Source organism: Taudactylus pleione, unplaced genomic scaffold (genome assembly GCF_031769625.1).
Source record: "Taudactylus pleione unplaced genomic scaffold, aTauple2 ptg000065l, whole genome shotgun sequence".
In the NCBI taxonomy this organism is placed as follows: domain Eukaryota; kingdom Metazoa; phylum Chordata; class Amphibia; order Anura; family Myobatrachidae; genus Taudactylus; species Taudactylus pleione.
Window position 1 is genome coordinate 7,166,246 of NW_028284467.1, and position 26,917 is coordinate 7,193,162.

The following is a 26,917-nucleotide window of genomic DNA, read 5'->3' on the forward strand; positions in this document are numbered from 1 at the left end:
TTTTGTCCATCTCTGAATCAGGCCCTATGGTCACAAGCATTTTGGGCTATGTTTTTGTGTGTGCAGTGACTGAGGAAATGATTGGGCTGTATTATACGGCTGTAACACTAGGTGGCGTCTGGAGAACAAACGCTGAATCAAAAAAATAGATGACACAAATATATAAGTTCTGAATTTAGTCATACCTTTTGCAACAAAGAATGATTTAAAAAAACATTTTTGATACACTACAGTATGTAAATAATAATCCCCGTCCGATCACGGCATTAGTGGTCGATAGTGTCCTGGCTGGGTTAAAATCCATCGGATTCACACTGTGACTTCAACTCCTCCAGCCAAGATATATTTGGCCACTAAGACGTGTCCTGAAAATGAATACTATTAGAGACTAAAGCTGGGTGCGCACTATACTATGTGTGTACCCAGCGACGGAACGACACTATGGAACGATATATCGCGCCGGCCATACACACTACACGATCCAGTGCATAACCGTGCAATATATCGTTCCATGCTGCATGTAGCAGCATATCGTCATTCATTGCATCATCCCAGCTGTTGTGTAGTACAGCAGATGGGACGATACGATGAATGACCGCCATGCACGCGCGATCAGGAGTACACACTATTGGATCTACACGCTATATTGTGTTGATCCGCATCAGAATGATATATCTTAAGACAAATTGCATAATGTGTACCCAGCTTCAGTGGGGAAAATGTATCAAACTTTCTAAACTGTGGAAAAGTGGACAAGTAGAGAAGTTAGCCATAGCAACAACCAATGAGCTTTTACTTAGCAGTTATCAAGTACATATAAAATGAAAGGTCGCTATGGGTAACTTCTCCACTTGTCCACTTCTCCACTTTTTAGCAGATTTAATACATTTCCCGGTAAGATCCCTGTTTGCAAATACCATCAGCATGAGTAAGCAGCGCAGACTCCCAGTCAAGGCAACTAGGTCTTTTGATGTAAAGACCAAGGCTGGTGTCATTTAGGTTAATACATGGACACTGCTAATCCAAACTTGTAATATACTACTGACCTACCTATTCAACAGTAGTGACAGTGATGGGGGAGATGTATCAAACCTTTGAGAGATATAAAGTGGAGACATTGCCCCTAGAAACCAATCAGCTTCTAAATGTCATTTTATACACTGACATTTAGTAAGAAGGTTCACTGTATATTTTTTGAAGGTTTGATACATCTCCCTTTTAGTGCCTAACGGACTCCAGTCCATATTGTAACACAAGTTATTGTGGCAGCACGATCCAGGGGCAGAACTACGTGAGCCAATGGAGGCGCCTGCTGCCGGGCTCCAGCACTGAAGGGGCACCTCATCCATTGCCCACAATGTATTCATTCCACTTAGGGCTGTAACTATGTACACAGACGTCCAATACATGTCACCTCTTCCCGGCACCTGAGAAGCCACTATACACTAGCGGAGAGCTCTGTGTCAGACCATCAGCTGTCGCCTCCGTCTATCTATAGTCTGTCCATACTCATTGGTGTTGATGCTCCTCAGCAGCTTCTGTTGTCAGTGCAACACATCCGGCAATCCTTCACCTACAACTCTCTGTCTCACTCCTCCATGGCATGCCTATAGTCAGTGTGCAACTGCGGGTGTATCTGCTTGTGAAACGCTAAGTTACAGTGTCATTGGCTGTGGTGGGGGGGCACCAAATTATAACTTGCCTCCGGGCATCTGGGATGAACTTACGCCACTGGCACGATCACAGCTGGCCAGGCATTACTAGCAGAATAATACTCTATAATCATTCAATGCATCGTCCCATCTACCGTGCAGTACAGCAAATGGAATAAAGCGATGAGCGACCACTGTGCGTGCATGATGAGTAGTACACCTTATAGGATCAACACCATAAATTGTCTTGATGCTCCAGTCAGAGCTTTAATTATCAAGGCTGCTAGCATCTCCGCATGACGTCATGCACCAAGAAAGGGTGGGGGGGCAGCAAAAGGCTGGTATGGCCATGTATTCAGCATACCTCCCACCCGTCCTGATTTCAGTGGGGCAGCCCTGTTTTAAGGACTTTGTCTAGCCATCACAATTGGGACTACAGTGTCCTGATTGCCAGGCAGTTGGGTAGGTATGTCTGGTCACTGCTGCTATTAAAGAAGCAGAGTCAGAACCCAGAAGTAAAGTGATAGCATAAGCCATCATTTCCTTTGACGGGACGGATCTTATCGGAGTGATAGTGTAAGCCATCATTTCCTTTGACAGGACGGATCTTATTGGAGTGATAGCATTAGCCATCATATCCCTTGATGGGAGGATCTTATTGGAGTGATAACGTAAGCCATCATATCCTTTGATGGGACGGATCTTATTGGAGTGATAACATAAGCCATCATTACCTTTGACGGGATGGATCTTATTGGAGCCTATATCCCAGCTTCTGTCATAAATAGCCCCGAAAATATACTCTAAATTGCTGCAATAATGAATGTTACTTTTTGGAACATCAGCACAAAATTATTCTGTAAATAAGCCCCTGACTGTGAGCAGTAGAAGCGAAAGATCTGTAGAGAACATTTCCATAAATCTGCGACAAATGAGCACTGAAGTGAATTTATGTTTTATGTTCCTTATGTTCAGTAGAACACCTGTGTTAAGCTGCACTGCAGTAGTTGCTGTCAATGACACATTCTAGCCATCCCAAACATCAGTTCCATTCAAGGTATGACCACCACACAAGTAAAAGCAATCACACAGCCATTTTGCATTTGTGTCAACATATTGTGGGTGATTCAATCATCGATTTTGTGTGTGAATGTACACATTACCAAGGATTATGTTACAGCAACATTCCAGATTTCCTGCTGCATCTCTGCCAGGTGTGAAGAAAACTATGTGAAGACGATGACTGTGAATTGCCAGAGAACCGGTCGGAACGCCAGCAACTCTACTAACAATTGAATTCACACCACTTATATGTGCTGCCAGCTGATGAGATTACGTTGTTGCAATTTGCAGGGAATTAAACAATGTTGCTATGCACCAGTAATCTGTCTTGAAACACTGCTCTTCTAGGTTAATATTGTGTACTTAAACAGATGTTTGTTTATCCATTTTTGCATTACACCTTAAGGATGTTTTTTTTGTGGAGCTGAGATGTCCGTGTGTGATGTATTTGTATAAAAAAGAAGTTTGGATAATAAAAGGCACTGCATAACATTAGCCCACAGGTCATGAAAGCAAGTGACGTTTTTTTTCATTTATGTGGTTTTTGTATATGGTGTGTATGCTCTTTTAAGTTAAAAATCAAATTGCTGTCTATGTGGTTGGACAGAAACATAACGACATGAAAGGGCCTATTTATTAAGATTTCAGTGTCATTGTGACAATAAAACATTAACTTTCTAAATAATCATTATTTTATCACAATCCTCAGCTACCCCAGCGATAAGTATTCCTGGTGGTAGGCAGTGGCGAAATTAGGGAGGGTCGAGCAGGGCTCGTGCCCTGGGTGCCATGGCAAGCACAGCAGAGGGGGGGGCATCTTACTGCACGCCCACCCTCCCCCGCCACCATTGTGTGCTGACTTCTTTAACGAGTAGGCAAGTGTGCTGTGCCTGCTAGCCTGGTGCTGGTTGGGCTGCCTGTAGGGAAAGCTGCAGCGGAAGCGACAGCCCCTCCCATGCAGTCTTCTTACCAAGCTCTATCATGACCTGAGACAAGAGCTGCCGTCTGCACCGGGTGAGGAGTGATTCTTCCTTGTCCGGCGCTCTCTCAGTCTCCACTCACCGCAGGTGGGTTATGGCGGTGGCGGTGGGTGGCTAAGCTTCTGCGGGAGGGAGCTCACCGTTGGTGTGTGTTATTTTTTCATGTGTGGGGAGGGGGATGGGGGGGCTGCTGGCTTCATTTGTGTGAAAGAGGTGTGTGTGTGTCTGCGTAGGCTTTCAGTGTGTGTGTATGTGTCAGTGTGTGTGTGTATATGTGTCAGTGTGTGCATGTATGTGTATATGTGTCAGTGTGTATGCGTGCTGAGAGTTGTCGCAGGGGGGGAGATGATGGTGTGCTGAAAGTTGATGCGGGGGGGAGGTGATGGTGTGCTGAGAGACGACTGGTGGGGAGATGATGGTGTGCTGAGAGTTGACGTGGTGAGGAGATGATGGTGTGCTGAGAGTTGACGCGGTGGGGAGATGATGGTGTGCTCAGAGGTGACGCAGGAGGAAGATGATGGTGTACTTGAGAATTGATGCTGGGGGGGCGGTGATGGTGTGCTGAGAGATGATGCAGGGGGGAGGCGATGGTGTGGCTGAGAGACGACGCGGGGAGGGAGTTGATGCAGTGAGATGATGGTGTGACTGCAAGATGCAGGGGGGAAGGAAGTTACACAGGGGGCACGAGTCTAGTTGAACCGCTGTTGTATGATGGTGACCTTGTTAATATTCCTACACAAACAGGCATCTTCCGGACGATGTGACCTACATGAATATTGAATACCGACTGAAGACGCCGTCGTCCCAGGGAGAATACATTTCTTCAGAGGTTCCATATTGTGAGAAAGCACCGTATAGGTAAGGTGCATATGAAATGGAAAGGAATGTGACAAGAAATGGGTGACGTGTCATGTTGGCACGCCCCATTTTCAGTAGCCACGCCCCTTCCAGTATGTGACCACACCAATTTTTTGGTGCGCGCCAAAATATGTTTTGCTGTATGGTGGATGAGGGGGCAATCTTAAACTTGCCCTGGGCTCCAAAGACCCTAGTTATGCCACTGGTGGTAGGAACATACTTGCCAACTGAAATAGTAGCAATCTCCCTGACTCCCTGAAGAGTCCAGCAATCTCCCTGAATGCACCTTACTCCAATTATGATGCTGTTATATAAAAAAAAAAACAGAGATATATACATTCAAATGGGATGATTAGTATAATTTCCCTGCATTGGTTATAAGAAAGACACAATGATCCCTATGGCTACCTGCATTTTCTGGAAAGTATCAGTGTATTTTCATCATCAAGTAGATCTTACTAACAGCTTTGGGGCTCATTTACATTTGGATGTAAGTCAGTTTTCTGACACGCCTCTCAGATGTAGCAGTACATGCCCACTTTACCACCGCGCTCCTAGGTGCTGCTTTCACAGTCTCCCTGAAATGCTTTTTCAAAAGTAGGCAAGTATGGGTAGGAATTACTTATTGCTTCAGACGACCTGCTTTACTCTGCACTAAATATGGTTGGGGAGCAATACACACTACAGATCTTTTCCCTCTGCCCCTTCACCTTCTCACCAGAACTGGGTCCCCTTTCCTCATTTCTGATGAGCAGTCGTGAAACCCAGATCCCCAATGCCTACATACATACAAATCATTGTGATCAGCGCCTATTAGGTTTGTGATGGTGGTGTGACCCATACTTGCCAACTTTCAGCCAGGACGACTATGCAGAAAGGGGGGATGCGGCAAAATGGGCGGTGTGCAGACAGACAAAGCAAAGTGGGCGGGGCATGATGGTGATATTGTGTCATCGTGGCCCTGCCCCTGCTACACAATACTTCGATTAGTGGTATTGTGAAATGGGGGTGAGGTCATGATGATGCATTTCAGCGCAAATTGCTTTATCGGCTGCCCAGAATGCCCACTTCTCTCGGGTAGCGTGCGACCATGGGCGGTCAGCCTCTGTGAGACACCCACTCTTCTGGGCACCCGGGAGAGCCACCTGAGATTCAGGAGTCAAGTATGCAAGTATGGTGTGACCTGTGTATAGTGATTGGTGTATATGAGGTATGTGATATCAGTGTGACCTGTGTATAGTGATCAATGTATATCTGCTGTGTAATATTAGTGTGACCTATGTATAGCGATCAGTGTGTATCACGTGTGTGATATTAGTCTTACCTATGTATAGTCTTTGCTAATATGCAAATGCAACAGGAGGTGTATTGCACCCCCTGATGCATTTGCGATCCCAGCACTGCAACCGAGGTCGCCGTCTGGGATCAACCCAATCAGAGTTCTAATAGACGATCAGGGAACTCCTCTGTAATGTCTAATACCCTTATAATTACAGTATGAATTAAGTTATTCTATATATAATTTACACTAGGGGTATATTTACTAAAGTGCAGGTTTTTAGAAGTGGAGATGTTGCCCATAGCAACCAATCAGATTCTAATTATTATCTCATAAGTTGCTAGATAAATGTTAAGTAGAATCTGATTGGTTGCTATGGGCAACATCTCCACTTCTATAAACCTGCACTTTAGTAAATATACCCCCTGGGGTTCACATTATCTACCCACAGTATACTGTAAATGTTAAATACTATGATATAGTGGAAAGCAAATAAACTTTACAAATTGTATTTTAGGAGCAATATCTTTAATTACCTGTTTGATTGGCAGAGCCCGACCACCACCGAAGTTGTCACCACGACTGTCAAAACTCCTCTTTTCCATGTCACTCCCCCTCCGGTTCTTCAAATAAACACATGTCATTAATCCCATATTCTTTCCACTCACTTTATACAACAAAGAAGAGGTGAACAGCAGAGTCACAGTGCTTGGCACTACAGTGGGGTTCATTCATTTGGGACCACTTTTTATTTCAGTGGTGATTGATTTGACAAGGCTGGTTTTCAATCACATTCAATATTCCGTATGTCCACCAGAGCGATGGAGCGGAACTTTTGCCCAACATGAGGCACATTATTCATGCAGTTCTGAATGGAACAGACAGTAATGGTTTATAGGGGCTTTTACAACGATCTGAGTAAAATAGGAATAAAACCAGCTGCTACAATGTGTTATTCCTTTTCATGTTTCTTAATCTATTAAGATGTAAACATTTTGGGATGGTAACTTGCAATGATGGCAAAAAAGAAAATAAAGTACATATATGTATATACTTTAATATAATTTACCTATGATATAGTGTAATTAGCACAATGTGTTATAATCTGTATCGACCAATGATCCGTGCTTATGCCGATCAGTGTTAAAGCTCAGTTGGTTGGTAGGAGTGCCTGTGTGTTTGTACTCAGTTTTATAAAATAACATTCATTGCTTTGCAACTGAATGTTTTCCTTAATGTGTTAGTGATAATAAATTAAGTCATTAAGTGGCTGTGTATCAAGCAGTGAAAGAAGTTGAGGCGTTGCCTATAGCAACCAATCAGGTTCTACCTATCATTTTATAGAATGTAGTTGATAAATGCTACCTCAAAGCTGATTGGTTGCAACTTCTCCACTGGTCCACTTCTCCATTGTTTTCACTGCTTGATACATCACCCTTTAAGAAACAATATATAGGGACATATGTATCAAAGCTTGATGTGAGATAAAATTGTGAAATATATATCACCAACCAATTAGCTCCAAACTATAATTTCCTAAACACTGCCTGCAAAATGTAAGTTAGAAGCTGATTGGTTGGTGATATATATTTCACAATTTTATCTCACATCAAGCTTTGATTCATATGCCCCAACATATAGTCTCTCAAACTACTCATGAGGCTTGCTGCAATCTGCAATGTTTTTGTGCAGAAATGAAGGAGATATCTTGGTTGTCTATAAACTATTTATTATTACAGTTCAGTTAACTTACTGGGAAAAGGCTTGTGCGACGCTTAGCACCTCTGTGAAGTGACCCTGGGGTGCTGACTCCGATGGACACCTCACTGCGCAGCTCTCTATGACTGATGTTTGGAGTAGAAGGTAATGAGGATGAGTAGTCACTTGTTGGTCCTCCATTGCTGGTCTGCAACAAACAGTTTTATTTTATAATTCTATTCTTTGTTTTAAATGATAGAACCATATGCATGTGATACTGACATACAATAAATAAGAACTGTGTGCAAGAAATCCACTGAATCCTCATGGCTGACACCTGGGAGAAAACAATCACAGATCATTAAAAGGTTTGTAATGGAGGTGATTGGACTAACTATCAACAATCTTACTATGGATTTATTTCTCAGAGTTGTTAGCCTGGAGATACAACACACACAGTATCACCCAAACGAACACACACAGTATCACCCAAACTAATACACACAGTATCACCCAAAGTAACACACAGTATCACCCAAACTTGTGAGATAAAATTGTGAGATATATACAGTATCACCAACCAATCAGCTCCTAACTATCATTTTTTAAACACAGCCTGCAAAATGTAAGTTAGAAGCTGATTTGTTGGTGATATATATCTTCCAATTTTATCTCACATCAAGCTTTGATATATATGCCACTATAGTATCACTCAAAATAACACTTATACCCCTTTTCCACCTAAATTCCGGGTCTGACCCGGAGTTGGAACAAAGTTCCTATCCAGATCAGACCCGGAATTTTGCCGGCGCCGACTCGGGATATTCCCGAGTCAGCGCTGCTCACACCGCAGTCGGGTCTGCATAGACCCAGCTTTTGCGAAGTGAAAGTGGTCACTTGGAGATGACGTCATCTCCAAGCGCCACTGAAGCCGGACCAATAGTCCGGCTAGCAGTGCACTCCAGGTCATCGTGACCCGGAGTACGCTGTACTCACAGCAGGGTTTCACGGGCTACGCCCATGTTAAACCCTGCTAGTTACCTGGGTTGGATTGCCGGGTCACTCGACCCAGCGATCCAACTCTCTGCCCTTTTACACCAGGGAGCTGCCCGGGTTAACCCTTCAAAAACCCGGGTTTTAGCTCCGGTGTAAAAGGGGTATAACACAGTATTATTCAAACTAACACACACAGTATCACCCAAACCACAAAGGTTTGAGTCATTAGACCCCTCCATAATTATATTATTTGGAGAAAGTAGACTGAAAAAAATTCACAGAATTCTCCGTCAAGTATTTTCCAAAACATATTTTACTCTACAAAAAAACGTCATGGTCTGAATGTAGGCACTTCCAAACACTTGTGTCCATTGAAACGTATGTCATTCCTTTAAAGTGCCAAAATAACATAATCTGATAGCAGATGGAAAATGAACTGTCACCACCCTGTGCATACAGTACTAGCACCACCTACACATGTCTATACATAACCCTAGCATGATGGGATGGAATCTGTTGAATTAAAAAGCCACATCTAGGACAACCTCTATGTCTTATCTAAAATATACAAGTATTTCACTTCCCCTCAACCCTATACCATTCAACATATAACACAACAATCATAGACCTACCATTGGTAAATGATCACATACCTGCACTGATAATGGAGTGGAACCAGAGGAGTGACTGGGGGAGCTGGGTAATGATTTGCATGACAGCAGCTGTTGTTGTCTCTTCAGCGCTAGGATTTTCTGGGCAACTGAATTGATAAGATCAAACATCATTGAATACAGTGCAGTGTATAACAATAAATCAGTTAATACAGCGCCATGTATAACAACCAGCTAATGCTGGCCATACACGGGACGATTGATCACACGATTTGGGCAGTTTCTACAGGTTGGACAGACCAGTCATTTGAAAATAGTTGTATTTTGAGTCTTCTGCGACCCTGATGCCCGTCCCCGCCGTCGTCTAGTTGGATCACAGATCAGATGGTTTTGCAGAGAGATCTCAACTGATTGTGTAGGAATTGACACACATTATGTGATGTGATTGATCAAATCGTATGGTCTTATGTGAAATAGTTGCACTTTAAATACAAATCGTCCTGTATCTGAAGGGAAGAGTTTTCAAGGGAAATCGTACAACTGATATGACCAACTTTTGAATCTCACCGTGTATGGCCACCTTAACTCAGTGCACTGTATTTGATACTTTATAAACCTGAAGAAATAATAACGCTTGACACAGCTAAAACTGATAATTCAGGGCTATCATTGGTAGACTGGAAATGGTGGAGCTTTTTAGCATCTTTCCCATTTCAATGCAAATAGTTGCTCATTAGTTACTGTCCACATTGCTGATCAGGTTGGGATTAAGGTCAAATTTCCTATTGTATTTTAGCCTTAAATACTAGGGACACACAGGAAAATGGGAGAGGAATTGAGTGGTGATGGGACAGCTTGTAACCACAGCATCGCAATGGCAACAGCAGCACAGACAATTGCAGTTCAGTCATTCAGGAAGAAGGATTCACAAGAATAGCAGATGTTATCTAGGGCAAGATCCAGAAGTCAAAGCCTGCTAACCTCTGGGGCATGAAGGGATAGATGTTCAATTGTGTTGCTTATATTAAATGGAGAGCCTGTGCACATGACCTGGTGGCATATGTACTGTACATAGCATGCTCTACTCTATTCCATCCATCTGCTGCTGGTAAAGTCCATATGTCTCAGTAAAGATCACTTAGTGCTCTGTTAATTCTCTGGTGAAATATGATCATGTAAAAACCCAGCGCAAAAAAGTGCATCATTGGCTTTGGAGCTTCCTCCTGCAGCAGCCCAGCAGGCATACAGTACCATATAATCCATCATGGGCAGCTCAAAGTCTAAGCTTAGAAACCTGCAGGGAGGTAATAGTCTGTACTCTCTCTAGTTCTACTGTACTTCTTGTTAGCTAAAATAAATTGAGCAGATTCTCTTATTTCACTCTACAACGTAAACCACTTAATTATTTTTACATGTATCTCACTGAGAGGCCTGTTTGGGAAAGTAGAGGTGTAAGGTGTGAGGGCCTTGTCACAGGGAACTGCGCCATGGCGGCTCTGCACCCCGCTGTGGAATGCCGCAATTTGAACCGTGTCATCACACACTCGTATTACCCACGTCACTTTGGGAGTGGGCAGCATTCGGGAGACTGATCTACTGTCTCAGAAGTCTCCCCAAAAGTTGTTAGGGTAGCCAGGTATGTAATAAGCCATTATATACATGTGTCTTTAGAGATCTGTTTAGACATGTGCAGACTATGATCTCTAACAAATAATGGCTACATTATCCACCATTAATACACTTTAAAGTACCATTATACGACAAGGACAGGATTTGCTAAAAACTAAAAAGTAAATTGTAAATTCTTAATGTCCGTATCCTATGCATTTAAGTTTGTTACGTCATCCACTTGAAAACAGATATATAAAAATATACAGTAGCTAACACATTCAAGGCTGACAATTCATCCCATTTACTACTAACACTTTAAATAACTGACTATGTGGCTAATTGGAGCAAGTCTATTATGTCCTGACTTTAATTAGACAAAACAGCCTGTATAATTTACATTTGTTGATAAAAGGAAAACCTGGCATCACTGACAGCAATTCATTTAGAGGCATGCATACTATATATATGTATATTACAGGCAGGCAGACTAATATAAAGTACAAATACTCAGCATGTGTATTTTATACTGACATTGTTCACTCTAAAATGGCTCATCTGGGACCCATAATTACATAGCAGATACAAGTATTGTTTAATATAAACTGGCAAAAGTCAATTAGTAGTCACCTTTCTCTGTTGTAAGAGACACCTGAGGAATGGTCCCCGAAGCGTTGTGTGTTATAGTTTCTGTACTTGCAGAAATAAACATGATGAGGATGAATCACCAACTAACATGTGCAGAGGGAGAAAACCGCCTGACTGAGGGTGTAAGAGGAGAAGGAAGGCACAGCTTGCTCAATATTGCTATTGTTGTATAAAACAACTTCAAATAATGTTGTTGAGGAGATATATGAAGATCCATATTTTATGGCTTTGTCTTACAAAATACGGATTCGGTATTTTTCAGCCAATAGTAGTTACTTAGTAGGTTAATAAAGCACAATGAATGCAGATGGGGACAGCAAGTGTGTTTCACTGGCTATTAGAGCCCTTTGTGACATATAGATACTGGTATGTAGGATGACTGTATACTATTCAACTACTAGATGTATTTGTGATGAATGATTTGTGTGTATTGTATGCATACTATCTATAGATTTTATAGGATAAAAAAAGTAGAATGGGAATACCAACAACTGTGTTTGTTGCATTAGCAAAGGAAATATACCTTCATTGAACACTCGATCCACATTTAGCCCATAGGTGGCGCAGGTCTCATAGTACATACACCGCTTCATGTCATTACACAGACCTCTGGCTCGTACATCTTCAATCACTCTCTGGTTGTTGGAACTAATTTTATCTAAAAGATGAAGCAGTCTTGTAAGTGTCAAGAGCCAAATATTTATATATATATACAGTATATATCTATATATATATATACATATATATATATGTAGAAAAAAAAGGGGGGGGGTAGCACTCACCAGTCTTCTTAAAAACATCTCTTTATTGTGATCCCATATGGGTGTGTCACCCCAGCAATTTATTATTGAAGACGAGAGTGTGGACCTATTTGGACTCTATATATATATATATATATATATATATATATGTGTTGCAAATGCCGGCACTCCACAAGAATGACAAAAAGTATTGGTACCCTGGTGCCCTCCTGGGGCCACTCACGTGTCCTGAATGTAGACAGTTGATGTAAGGCGGCACTCGTGGGTTTTGGAAAATATCAGTCAGAGACACTAAGTCTGGTCCAACGTTTCAGTCCTGTTCTTGATAAAAGTCCGGAAGGACTGAAACGTTGGACCAGACTTAGTGTCTCTGACTGTTATTTTCCAAAACCCACGAGTGCCGCCTTACATCAACTGTCTATATATATATATATATATACATACATACACACACAGTATATGCACATGTACATACATACATACATACATATATACATACAAACTAGGGGTGAGCGGGTTCAGTTTTACTCGGTTTTACTCGGATCATTTTATTGGCTATCGCCGAACACGTGTTTTGGATAGCGAATAAAATCGAGCCGAATTTGCGGTAAAGTGGCGCTAAGAACCAAGTAAAACCGAGTAAAACCGGGCCCCTGCTCACCCCTAATACAAACACAAACATGTGTATGCTTGTGTGTGTGTGTATTTATTATTCAATTTGTTAAAGGTGAAGTGACATAAATTCACTGACGATGAATACATGTTCTTTTCTGTTACCCCATTTCACAATCTACTTGTAAGGTTACTATAGCAGCCAGAGCCGTAACTAGACTTTTTGGTGCCCTGTGCCAGAAAGAGCATTGGCGCCCCCCTCATTTTTCAAAGGGACATAATGCACCCAAAAAAAGGGCCATGGCTTCATGGGGAAGGGCCAGGGAAGATACTGTATAGGAGAGGCCAGGAGATGCTGGGGATGAAATAAGAGGAAGCTACAAGCCAGAATGATAATAAATAGAAATTTGACAGGCCCAAACAGCGCCCCCTGACCTGTGGTGCCCTGTGAGATGGCACCGGCTGCACTACCCTAGTTACGGCCCTGATAGCATCATTGTACTCTATGTAGAAGAGTAGCAGCAGATAAACAGGCTTACCTTGAGTCCCCACCAGAGACACGGCGATGTCAGTGACACTGCGATAGTTTGCCAGAAGAGCATAGTACTGGAAAATGTCTTGAAAACTTGCCTCGTTCTCCAGGCTGAACACAAAGATGACGCCATCCACCCAGTTAGCAAACTAAAGAACAGAGTCCAGAGAGGTTAAATCAATAGGCAATCTGTCAGTAGAAATTACAGACACTGGTTTACACTCTATACCATGCTTACTGTCCCTGGGGATTAATCGCTTGGGCTTAAATATATTTGTAAAATGCTCTTAAAATTACTTTCCCTATAAAGTCACTCAGCTTCATCTCTCTGATTTACAATAATTATAATAGAAAAGGAAAAAGAATTTAATTGGTAGCATTCTCAACTCTGAAAAAGCCCAACATTGTCATTTCAGTGATTTAAGGAAATATAATAGGGTAGTGTGGGGTCAGATGTCCACAAAGTAATGATTTATCCAAATGTCATCCTTACCACAAACATATGCTGGACAAGTGAGAGATCAAGAGTGTATGAGAGAGAAGAGAGAGAGAGAGACACAGACAGACAGACAGACACATAGATACAGTCAGGTGCATAAATATTGGGACATTGACAGAATTTTCATATTTTGGCCTCTATTCACCACCACAATGGCTTTGAAATGAAACAAACAAGATATGCTTTAACTGCAGACTTTCAGATTTAATTTGAGGGTAATTACATCCAAATCAGGTGAACGGTGTAGGACTTACATCGGTTTCTATATGTGCCTCCCACTTTTTAAGGGGCCAAAAGTAATGGGACAAACTAAACAATCCTAAATCTAGCTTTCACTTTTTAATACTTTGTTGCAAATCCTTTGCAGGCAATTACAGCCTGAAGTCTGGAACGCATAGACATCACCAGACGCTGGGTTTCATCCCTGGTGATGCTCTGCCAGGCCTCTACTGCAAATGTCTTCAGTTCCTGCTGGTTCTTGGGGCATTTTCCCTTCAGTTTTGTCTTCATCAAGTGAAATGCATGCTCAATCGGATTCAGGTCAGGGGATTGACTTGGCCATTGCATAACATTCCACTTATTAGTCTTAAAAAACTCTTTGGTTGCTTTTGCAGTATGCTTCGGGTCATTGTCCATCTGCACAGTGAAGCGCCGTCCAATGAGTTCTGAAGCATTTGACTGAATATGAGCATATAATATTGCCCGAAACACTTCAGAATTAATTCTGCTGCTTTTGTCAGCAGTCACATCATCAATAAATACAAGGGAACCAGTTCCATTGGCAGCCATACGTGCCCACGCCATGACACTACCACCACCATGCTTCACTGATGAGGTGGTATGTTTTGGATCATGAGCAGTTCCTTTCCTTCTCCATACTCTTCTCTTCCCATCACTCTGGTACAAGTTGATCTTTGTCTCATCTGTCCATAGGATGTTGTTCCAGAACTGTAATGGCTTTTTTAGATGTTGTTTGGCAAACTCTAATCTGGTCTTCCTGTTTTTGTGGCTCACCAATGGTTTACATCTTGTGGTGAACCCTCTATATTCACTCTTGTGAAGTCTTCTCTTGATTGTTGACTTTGATACATATATACCTACCTCCTGGAGAGTGTTCTTTATTTGACCAACTGTTGTGAAGGGGTTTTTCTTCACCAGGGAAATAATTCTTCTGTCATCCACCACAGTTGTTTTCCGTGGTCTTCCGGGTCTTTTGGTGTTGCTGAGCTCTCCGGTGCGTTCTTTCTTTTTAAGAATGTTCCAAGCAGTTGATTTGGCCACACCTAATGTTTTTGCTATCTCTCTGATGGGTTTGTTTTGATTTTTCAGCCTAATGATGGCTTGCTTCACTGATAGTGACAGCTCTTTGGATCTCATATTGAGAGTCGACAGCAACTGATTCCAAATGCAAATGTCACACCTAGAATCAACTCCAGACCTTTTACCTGCTTAATTGATAATGAAATAACAAGAGAATAGCCCAAACCTGTCCATGAAATAGCTTTTAATTTGATAGTCCCATTACTTTTGGCCCCTTAAAAAGTGGGAGGCAAATATAGAAACCGTTGTAATTCCTACACCGTTCACCTGATTTGGATGTAATTACCCTCAAATTAAATCTGAAAGTCTGAAATTAAAGCACATCTTGTTTGTTTCATTTCAAAGCCATTGTGGTGGTGAATAGAGGCCAAAATATGAAAATGCTGTCAATGTCCCAATATTTATGCACCTGACTGTAGATAGATAGATAGATAGATAGATAGATAGATAGATAGATAGATAGATAGATAGATAGATATACTGTAGATTATATGGCATCGTGGGGATGGAGGTAAAGTGCACAATATAGTCTCTGATTAATCTGGTGTTCTTAAATTAAGAGAAGTAGAGAAAAGTGGAGAAAAGCCAAATCTCCCACGGCAAAGTTTATCTCTGCTACATAAATAGTCCCCTATATTAATTAGGATAAAATAACTTACAGATGCATGTTTGTATCCTTACTATAATTTGACACGTTATAAAAAGGGATTGGATGTGTAGTAAAGGTTTCTGTTTTATAGGACATATAATACCTGACAACATATGATAGAGAATTCTGCCCCATACTGTAGCTGCTAGAGCTGCTTTGTGCCACAGGTGCGTTTCCTGTGCAGTCAGGTATATCCCATGATGGGTTCTTCTTGACTGACTGAGCTAGCACTATCATTTGCTTCATTATCCATCTGCTCTTGCACTAAAGTCAAGTAGCAATCACAATTACTGTACCTTGGCATCTGGCGCCCCTGCTTCTTCTCTGATCAACAGGAGATAGTTCTGGCCTTCCACGCTAATCTCTTTCTTAAACTGATCGCCTGGAAAAACATAAAATAAAGAGAAATGTAAATGTCACTGGGAATAGTAAACTCAATGTGTAAATTCAGCATTCCTAGAGAGCACTGGATGACAGCAGCACATGCCTGGTAATGTGTGAATAAACAGCAGAAACGAGATCACACATGGAGCATTTCTCAACTTTTATTTTTCACCTTTCATTTTGCATTCCCAACAACAAGCGATTAATACAGAAGTTCCATTCCCATCTTCCACTGATCAATCGCTAATTAGCTTATTACTGGCCACAGAGGCATGGCTAAAGGACTTCTCATCACATAATGCAATATCAGCTTTTACCAGTATAATATAGGAATGGGTCAAGTTATAGCCATAGAGTTCCATGTGTTTGCTATGGGCTCTGGCAGCACAAAGGACGCTCTGCTCAAATACAGATTGTGAGGTAGAGGAGCTAAACTTTTTGGAGACAAATTAAGTGCAGAGAGATAAAGTACCAACCAGTGGACAGAGAGGGGACAGTCTGGGAAAGAGCAAGGCAGGGTCGGCTCTAGTGGTGTTTGACCAGTGCGGTCGCACAGGGGCGCCAAACGTAGAGGGGCGGCACCCTTCCCCAGCATCCCGATTTCAGCGGGACAGTACTGTCCCGCTGTTCCACCCGCGGGCCGAAGTGGCCTGCGGGTGGTCAAATCGGGAGGCTGGGGACCCCCACCGCTGCAGCTATGCGACGGTGCCAGCCCCCTGGAGAGTGAATGGATGCCGCGCGCATGCGCGCGGCAACCATTCACTGACGGGAGAGGCTGGGGGAAGCTCAGCCAGTGACGGAGTGCTGGGCTTTACCCCCAGCCTGATGTTATTTGGAGGCGTGCCGTGCGGGCACGGGAGGGTTAGGGTTAGGTTAGGGGGAGGGAGGGTTAGGGCTAGGCAACCCCCGGGGGGGATTTAGGGTTATGCACCCCCCAGGGGGACTTAGGTTTAGGCAGCGGGGAAAGGGGGGTTAGGGTTAGGCACTTAGAGGGGGGTTTAGGGTTAGGCACTTGGGGGGAAGGTTAGGGTTAGGCACCCCTAAGGAGGTTTAGGGTTAGGGGGTTAGGTTAGTTAGTACTTACCTATCCACGGCGGTATTTCATTCCGATTCCGTCTGCGTAGTTTCTGCCATCGCAGTCCCGATCGCAATAGCTAGTTTGCGCACACGCACTGCGATGCATGCACACTACACAAAACAATCAGCCAATTGCATACAGTATGTATTAGCAGCTGCTTTCTTTGCTGAATCAAGCCCTCAGTTACTATAACAGACTATGGGGGGTATCCAATTAGCCGCGATCGGCGAATAACAGGGATATTTTGCCGATTATCCCGTTTTTCACAAATGTTTTTTCTCCCCCTATCCTATTATTTCACACTAAAACACATAGGATCGGAACCTAAGTGTTTTCGCCATTGAGGCTGTGAAAAAACGTCACTTATCATGGATTATTTTTCGTGACACATCAGGTCCCGAAAAAAAAAAACCCTGAAAAGTGTCGGCGTCGGGCAAATTTTGCGGTTAATTAGATAGACCCGGGGGATCCATTAATGCAATGTTTGCAGCTAATTAGATACCGCCCTATAACTAATTTAATATAACAAACTCAAATACATTTAACTAGGCTGTTAGTGCTAAAAAGTCAGATAAATACAAACACTTAAAAATGCAAATCAATTAAAAGAAAAAGTAAAACATAAAAATAATAAAAAATAGAATGAGTAGAGTTATATACTTATCCCAGTGTTCTGTATTTTGAGCTGTGTTTTTGGTGATAGAACTGCTTACACTTTTTTTGAACGTATGTATTGTTTTTATTTTTCTTTGTAACAATTAAATAAAATATAATTTGCACTAAAAAATAGAATGAGTCTCACTTATTTGGATTCTTGCAAAATGTCAACTGCTTCCTCAGGTATGCTGCAAATATATAACTACCGTACTTGTCCACCATTAAAAGATGCACCTTCAATCAATCAGGACTTAAGACAGGATGTCCCAACCTGTACCCTATCCAAACCCCTTTTCAGGTCCCAACAGGAAGCCAGGAATGCTGAAAAGGGATTAAGGGGTTATGTATCAAGCAGTGAAAAGCGTGGAGAAGTGGACCAGTGGAGAAGTTGCCCATAGCAACCAATCAGATCCTACCTATTATTTTTATAGACTCTATTTTATAAATGCTACTTCAAAGCTGATTGGTTGCTATAGGCAACTTCTCCACCGGTTCACTTCTCCACGCTTTTCACTGCTTGACACAAACATAAACCCCTAAACTTGGGAGGTTCTTTTCATCAAGGAAGCCCAACCTCTTTGTTAACATGATGATGGATCATTGTTCCAGAAAGAACCTCATGAGACTCTTAGGTACCAATCTAGCATGGGAAAAAACACAAGTTCAGTAATGGGCCTTCAAACAGTCCCTTAAATCAAAGTAACCATAACAGGACTCCCCCAATGTGTTACCCTTGCTATGTGAAGTTGACAGCTGTTAAATATAGTTTATGAGAGACTTTTGGGTGTGTTCTACATTGGAAAGGACTTGGTGTAGGTGTTTCAGCTGCTACCAGGTTCTGACAGTGCACGCTATCCTGCTGACCGCGATCTTGAGCCAACTATAAGATAGCAGAGCTATTATCCTCACTCCTTCAGTTTTCGCTTCATTGAGAAAAGTTCTGTGAGCCCAATGTGCCCCCTGGAGTAGGGTGACTGTTATCTGTTTCCGAACACCTTGGTAGAGGATACAGTGAACAAGGAGCTGGAATCCTCAAGATGACACATGCCAAGTTATCGCACGTTAACTGCGCCCCTTAATTCCGTTCACAAATGACAGGAGCCAGACTCGTGTTAATTGCGCAAGAGGTGATATAAGGACTGTTCAGTGTTTGAGGGTGCACTTGGGTGATTTGATAGAATTGTGTTTTACATCAGAAGTGCAACATGGAGGAGTACAGTGGGACTGATTGAACACAATCTGTTTGTAATTGCTATTGCAGCGCATACATGGAACTAAATACGTATATTTCCCATCATGTGGCCAGATCTGCCTATTCTTATGTTTGCTTTCTTAGTTGTCATCATTATAAGTGCACACTTACAGTAGCTAAATCCCTGGTGCAAAAGATCCATCTGAAAACAAGAATAACTACATGTACACACAACTCCATATACGTATCTATTAAGGGTTCAGGGTGTGCGGGGGGCCCACACTGCATACCCTTCATTCATCCCTTCAAAATACTATCCAAGCACCATTTTTCTGGAGATATGCGCCGCATATCCATGTTTACAAAGATCGCAGCATTCACGCACTACAGAAATCCCAGAGAAATTTCCGCCTGCAAAATTTTCCCAGAGAGCACGTATGCGCTGTAGATTCTGGCAAGTGCTAAAATCTACAGCAGAAAACAACCGGAGAGAGAAAAGGGGAAGGGGGTGCATGGAGACTGTACATGATTTAAGTTCAAGTTTGTATCAGTCCCAATGTGTGGAATTAAATGGTTGAGACCATTACCTGGCACCTCTAACGACCTGAGAAAATTTAGTTGTTTTGCTGGGGAAAAAAATGCTATTTGCTCTTCCAGAAAGCAGGGAAGACACCTCTCAGTCCCATTATCTAATGTAAATATTATCATAATACTATACAATGTATTTATTATTTGCACAATGGCAGAAAGCAGGTGCAGAAAAACCCCAGGTCCAAAAGTGGGTACACAATATCACAAAAAAGCATTGTGAGTTGGTATTAACTTTTGTGGTTCATATATGACCCTTATACAGTAACAGAACACCATTAAAATAGGTTAATGATGACTGGATGTTGTATTGTAGAGGTAACTGAAAGGGATGCGGTCATAATCCCAACCATGGAGTTTCCGGGGCTCAGAATGCAGACGCCAGAATCCCGACACCTGTCAGAATACCAATGCCGGCATTCTGATCGCCGGAATCCTGAAGGTAAGTAGCGGGGTTAGGTGGAGAGTTAGGGTTAGGGGTTAGGCACTAAGGGGAGGGTTAGGGTTAGACACTAAGTAGGGGAGGGTTAGGGTGCGGGGAGGGGGAGGTTCGGTTTAGGCACTAGGGAGGGAGGTTAGATTCAGGCAATGGGGCAGGAGGGTTAGGGTAAGGGTAGCGAGAGGGGGAGAGTTAGGATACCGACAGACAGGCAGGGCTGTCTTAACAGCAGTGTGGGCCCTGGGCAAAGCAATGCACTGGGGCCCCTACCCACCCATTGTGCCCCCAGTAGTAAGCCCCTTATATAGTGCCCCAGTAGTAGTCCCCCAATGCAGTTTCCCCAGTAGTGGTACCCCCTATGCAATGCCCCTTATATAGTGCCCCCAGCAGTAGACCCCCATGCAGTGTCCCCAATAGTGGTACCCCTTATGCAGTGCCCTTTAAATAGTGGCCCCAGTTGTAGTCCCCCCTATGCAGTACCCCCAGTTTTTCCCTTTATATAGAGCCCCCAGTAGTGGTCCCCCATTGCAGTGCCCCCAGTGGTAGTCCCCCCCATGCAGTACCCCTAGTACAGTCCCGCCCCTTGTAGTGCCCCTAGTAGTTGTCCCCCTCTTGTAGTGCCCCTAGTAGTTGTCCTCCCCTTGTAGTGCCCCCAGTAGTAGTCTCCCCCTTGTATTGCCCCCAGTAGTAGTCCCACCCTTGTATTGCCCCCAGTAGTAGTCTCCTCCTTGTATTGTCCCCAGTAGTAGTCCCCCCTTGTATTGTCTCCAGTAGTGGTCCACCCCCCCCAGTAGAGAAATAAAAAATAAACACTTACCTGAAACCCCGCCATCGCCATCCACTCCTCCGTCCGTCCTCCCGGGGCCGGGCCGCTCTGCATTATGGGAGAGGCGTCAAGGTCACAGACTAGTGCTTTAAAAAAAATTACTAACAGGCAGTGGCTGCAGGGGGCTGGAGGGCCCCTCGAAGCTTTGGGCCCTTGGGCAACTGCCCTAAAAGCCCAATGAAAGAGACGGGCCTGCAGACAGGTGTCGGTATCCTAACCCTGTCGGGATGGCGGTGTCGGGATTCTCACCGCCGGGATCCAGAGCGCCAGCATCCCGTACCCAACCCAACTGAAATGTGCTGGATTTTTTGCTCACTAACATAAAAAGAATGGAAGTGATAAAAATAAAAAAGCAGTATAACGTTATAGGCTCACCACACACCTACCCAGCTAATACATCACACACACTGATCGTATACCAGACTCTGGGATGGTGGAGGTCAGTCCTGCTCTTTTTTGAGCAGAGCTCTGTTATGTAATAACTAAAATTTACATGTTGCTGCTCTGTTTCAAACACCTGTCACTGTACATTAGTAGATAATGTTTCAAAACTCAAAAAACACTTCGGGAAGCACCAAAGAAATGAGAAATTGTCTAGGTGCATGATTTGATAAAACATGCATGTCTGCATGTGAAATGGCTGTTGTACTGATGGCTTAACTCTTTTGACATATGAAAGTTTATTGGAGGATGTAGGTTGTTTTACAATACTGTGGTTTCTTGGAGTGCAGTTAGAGAAGGGGGATGTGCAGCAGCTGTAGCCCCTTTGGAAACTGGATTAAAGATCGACTGTGTCTAGAAAGACACACAATGGGTTGATACCAAATGGTTGACAGGCAATAGGTCGACAGGGACAAAAGATTGACAGGTACATATGGTCGACTGACAAATGTTCGATAGTGCAAAAGGTCTACAGGGACAAATGGTTGACACAAAAATGGTCAACATAAAAATGGTTGACCTGTTTTTTCATTATTTTAGGGTTAGGGTGAGGGTCAGGCACTTGCTGGAGGGTTAGGGTTAGGCTGTGGAAAGTGACGGTTAGGGTTAAGCACTTGCCGGAGGGTTAGGGTTAGGCTGCGAAAAGGGACGGTTAGGGTTAGGCACTAGGGGGAGGGTAAGGCTTAGGCTAGGGTGAGGTTTAACAATCAAAAAAGAAAACAGCTGCTCAGTTGCCTGGTAGCTGAAAAATCTTGGCACTTCAACAAGTTTTGAACAATACTGCAGCAAGTCCTGTAAAGCCAGTAGCGACAAATAAAGACAGATAAACATAAAATGAAAAACAACCGGACTGTGCAAGTTGGTAGCTGTTAATAAATGAATATTTAATGTTTTAAAACGATGCACTTTATAAAGATATAAAAAGACAGGCTTCTCTTACTTGAGCAAGATAAGAGGAAAGAAGAGTTGGTTGAATTTGAGGTCCTAACTCCTGATATTACTTGAGACTGAGACTTGGGCAGAATTTTTAGGTTGAAAATTTAAGCTTGTTTAATATTACTTTACATTGCAGCCCAAACAACTGGATATATTTTTAATTATACTGTATATATGCTGTGTTACCTTTTAACTACTGCCGATTTGTAGGTTTGTTGCGGAAAGGGAGGGCTAGGGTTAGGCACTAGGGGAGGGCTAGGGTTAGGTTTAGGCACTTGGGGGAGGGTTAGGGATAGACTGTGGAAGGGAAGGGCTAAGGTTAGGCATTAGGGGAGGGCTAGGTTTAGGCACTTGGGGAGGGTTAGAGTTAGACTCTGGAAGGGGATGGTTAGGGTTAGGCACTAAGGGGAGGGTAGGGTTAGGCTAGGTTTAGGCACTTGGGGGAGGGTTAGAGTTAGGGTTAGAGTTAGGCTGCGGAAGGGGATGGTTAGGGTTAGGCGCTAAAGGAAGGGTTAGGGTTAGGCTAGGTTTAGGTTTAGGCACTTGAGGCAGGATTAGAGTTAGGCACCAGGGCGAGGGTTAGAGTTAGGCTGCGGAAAGGGGATGGTTTTAGTTAGGCACTAAAGGAAGGGCTACCCCTTGTACCTGTCAACCGTTTGTACTATCGACCATCTATTGTTGATCTACTGAGTGTCTATCTAGACCAGGGGTGGGCAACAAGCTGGGATGTGTAGTTCTACAACATCTGGGGGGCTGCTTATTGTCCACCCCTAATCTAGACACTGACAATTTTCTATACCACAGCCAGCCCCTTGATTTATTGTAGTTCTGTCTGTGTAATAGGAATGTAGATGGCGAGAGAAGGGGAAGGGCATGGATGTTGTGTGACAGTGAAGCCGTGATGTGGCCTAGCAGCTTCCCATGTATTTGTAAATACATGCAACTATATCTCTGAATTTCTATTACCATATAGTCTTCATATATTTTTGCAAGTATAATTCAGTGTGCTGAGGAACAATAGGGGGTCAAACCCCCCTTTTTCTACTTGGTATGACCCCTCCCTTTCATGCACCTGAAAAGTATTGCCAGATTGATTGAGCAGCTGCCATTTTTTGTTTAGGGAATATAGATAGTAAGCTCCACTGGGGCTAAGTACTGATGTGAATGGCCAAATATTATCTGTAAAGCACTGAGGAATATGTGTGCACTATATAAATAACTGGTAATAATAAATAAATAATAATTTAGCATCATTTTAAGATTACCCAGGTTTAAATTATTGCTGCTTTAAAACTATAGGCTAAATCACCCTAATTGTTACAGTTCCTGTAACTCGCAGGCTATCATACGAGGCCCACAGTCTGTTCAATTCATATTTATTTTAAAATCATATGTTCTTGTGTTATATTTACTCTTTTGCCATAATGGGCATTGCTCAGTAATTCTGCATGGAGGATGTATGCACCTGTGTATGTGCACAGCAGACAAATAGGAACATTTGCACTACAGTACTTATGGTAGACGAAATCTGTATAGGATTGAGGATAGATAAGATTGATGGTTTCTGCAAGGTGTTTTGTATATGACAGCCTGTTGGCTGAGTGAAGGGTTTGTGTCAGGTGGTCAGTTCATCCTATAGGCAGAGGGATAGGAGGAGTTAAATGGAGGATATATAAGGCAGGGTTAGAGGGCAGCTCAGCCTCTTTTGCAGTGGAACTTCGGAAAGGCTGAGTATCACTTGCATATTTATTCCTATCCATTTATACCAACTGTCTCTATCACCATGTCCCGTCCTCGTCGCGATGCCCCACCTCCCCGCAGGCTGGCTGAATTTGCTTGTCCTCTGCGCGCTGTGCCAGCCCGAATATCTCCCCCATCCTCCCCTTCCCAGATATATATGTCTTCCCCGAGCGGCTCTGCCCCGCTTACCGTCGGCTCCCCAGCGGCTGCTGGGTCCGCTCCCTCATCTGCCTGCACGCTTTCCCCAGGCGCGTCAGTATCTGGCCCGGCTGCATCCCCACCACGCCCCGGCGCCAGCTCTTCTTGCAGCATCACGGCCCCTGCTTCTCCGGCGCGTGACGCGCACGGACGTCCCCTTCCATGCACCCTCACTCCGGTCGGCAGCGCGTCTCCTCTGGCGCCGCTGGGGTCCCCTACCATACCGGCTTTGTCCGCGGCTTCTGCGGGGGCTCTCGGCAGCGTCGCGGAAGTGCACGCGGCGTTCTCAGCGGGTCTGCCCCATGCAGTCAGCAGGGGTCACATGACCTCGGCCCCGTCCTGGCCTTATGTGGGGTCCGGTGGGGGTATATACACCGCGGCTGCGACCTCCGCCGCTCTGCTTCCCAGTGGCCCAGCTGGCCTGGCCCATGCAGCGGGCACGGCGGCCATCTTGCCTCAGGCGGCCATTTTAGGTGCGGGGTCTCCCTATTTCCCCGGCACCTTTTCACATTTTTCGGGGGGTTCAGTGCAGCGGTTAAGCTCCCCAACTTTGCCCGCAACTCCATTCGCTGGAGTATCATTTGGGCACATGGTGCCGGTTTCGATTCAACCCCCATGGTACACCCCAGCTGGCAACCAGGCACCATCCTTTAATGTGCCACCTCCTCTTTCTGTGGCTGGCCCTTCTTGGGGTCAGACTTCTTGGAGCTCAGGCGGAGCTCCGCCGATCTTTACATCTTCTGCTGCTGTTCCTCCTGCCCCCTTTTATTCTCCCCATTTCGCAGCCCCTCCTTCGGCATATCCTCCTGCTTTTCAGCATGCGCAATTTCAGTACCCTTACATGCCAGCTTGGCAAGTTTACCCACCTGCCTCGGCCGCGCCCCCGCCTTTGCCTTCAGTTTCATCTTTCAGCACGCACCCTGGCCAAAACGCTTCTTCTTTGCCCCCGTCCAGTTTGTCGCCTCTTCCACGGGCGCCAGCCATTCCTCCTCCTAAGCCGGTCACCATGTCTCTCCCCACGTCGGAGGTTTCCAGGTCTGTTTCTGCGGTGGCTCACATGTCTTCCTTAGTTCCAGGCCTTGAAGTATCTGATGGTCCAGGTGGTGAGGTGTCCGTGGTTCTTTCGTTGCCTGCTTCGGGACAGGAAGATTCAGCACCGGTATCCGAAGCTGTGGCTTCGTCAGGGGAGAAGTCTGCTGAAGCGGGTCCGCTTCCGAGTATGAAACTCCTTTATCTTCTTCTGACTCTTCTTCTTCTTCAAATCACTCTTCTGGTTCCCCCGCTCGCCCCCGTAAAATTGCTAGACTGGTTGCGCGTCGGCTGGCGAAAAAGTCAGGTAGCGAGACTAGGAAGTCTGATGAGTCAGGGGCAAAAGCGCAGGAGACAGGGGCAGATACAGTGCATTGCGCGAATACTGCGGTGCTACGAGGCTTACGGAAAAGTGTAAAAGGCAAAATTCGTAAAGGGAAATTTGTAGACCTTTTTACGCTCACAGATGGCATGAAGAAAGGCTTGGCGCAGGCTAAAAAAGCGGGAGGCATAGGGGAAGATGCTTTCTGTAGCTTTAATACTTGGTTGAAAGGCATGCTCATATTTGCGACATGCTATTTGGAGACCAGGGCACAGGAGCACGTTAACATTCTCAGGTATCTATTTTTAGTGCTCGACATGTTCGTCAGGTCTCGTAACTTGGCATGGCGTGAATATGATTCACAATTTAGAAAAAAACATGACGGTTCTTCAGTTATTCCTTTCGGGGTTAAGGATGTTGAAGTATGGTTAGAGGTCTCTCAACAGCGTCGGCCTCCCTTGGACGGTGCGCCTCCTCGGAAAAGCTATGCTGCCAACAGGCAGGGGTCGACAGGAGTGGGGAGAGGGAAATGCTTCGCCTATAACGACTCCAAATGTACTAGGGGGTCGGGGTGTCGCTTTCGCCACTCCTGTCGTCTCTGCGGAGGTGAGCATCCGGCCAAGGATTGTCGACGTGGGGCAGGAGGTATTTCCCAGGACCGTGCCGAGGGACCCAGGAGTGCTAGTTAAGGCTTGTTCTCCAGTTCGTTTAGATTCTCTTATGAGATGGTTACATTTATACCCATGTAGGGAGGATGCACTTTTTCTTTACGAGGGTTTTTTCAGTAGGTTTTCGTTTGCCCATAGACAAGCAGTTGATAGTTAAGGCGTCGCAGAATTTGCGCTCCGCCAGGGATTTTCCCGGGGAATTGAGGTTTAAGGTGCGTGCGGAGGTTTTGCTGGGGAGGATGGAGGGTCCTTTTCCTTGTCCTCCCTTGCATAATCTCTGTATTTCTCCAGTGGGCGTAGTTCCGAAAAAAGTGCCGGGCAAGTTTCGTTTGATTCAGCATCTCTCATATCCGCAGGGAGGTTCTGTTAATGATGCCATTCCAGAGAATTGTCGTAGGGTCGTTTACCAATCATTTGACGATACCTTGGAGTTAGTTCGTAGTTTTGGACATGGCGCTTTGTTGGCAAAATTAGATATAGAATCAGCGTTTCGTTTATTACCAATGCATCCTGAGGCAATGAGATTTCTGGGTTTTAGGTTAGATTCGGGTTATTTTGTAGATAAGTGTTTACCTATGGGCTGCGCGGTTTCCTGTGCCTATTTTGAGAAATTCAGCTCCTTTCTTCAGTGGTGTCTACATGCCGGGACCGGAC

The 26,917-nt window shown here is 44.1% G+C and overlaps 1 protein-coding gene across 1 annotated transcript in view; it reads right to left on the reverse strand.

Annotated features, from left to right (window-relative positions):
* The window catches only part of AGAP2 (ArfGAP with GTPase domain, ankyrin repeat and PH domain 2), a 241,807-nt gene that overhangs the window by 58,953 nt on the left and 155,937 nt on the right, over positions 1–26,917 (reverse strand). Inside the window, exons 4-9 of the mRNA XM_088466186.1 lie at positions 16,062–16,147; positions 13,305–13,446; positions 11,916–12,050; positions 9,179–9,285; positions 7,585–7,737; positions 6,368–6,454 (exon numbers count right to left, since the gene is read on the reverse strand). Of these exons, the coding sequence (XP_088322312.1) occupies positions 6,368–6,454; positions 7,585–7,737; positions 9,179–9,285; positions 11,916–12,050; positions 13,305–13,446; positions 16,062–16,147 (710 nt within the window). The remainder of the gene's footprint in view (positions 1–6,367; positions 6,455–7,584; positions 7,738–9,178; positions 9,286–11,915; positions 12,051–13,304; positions 13,447–16,061; positions 16,148–26,917) is intronic.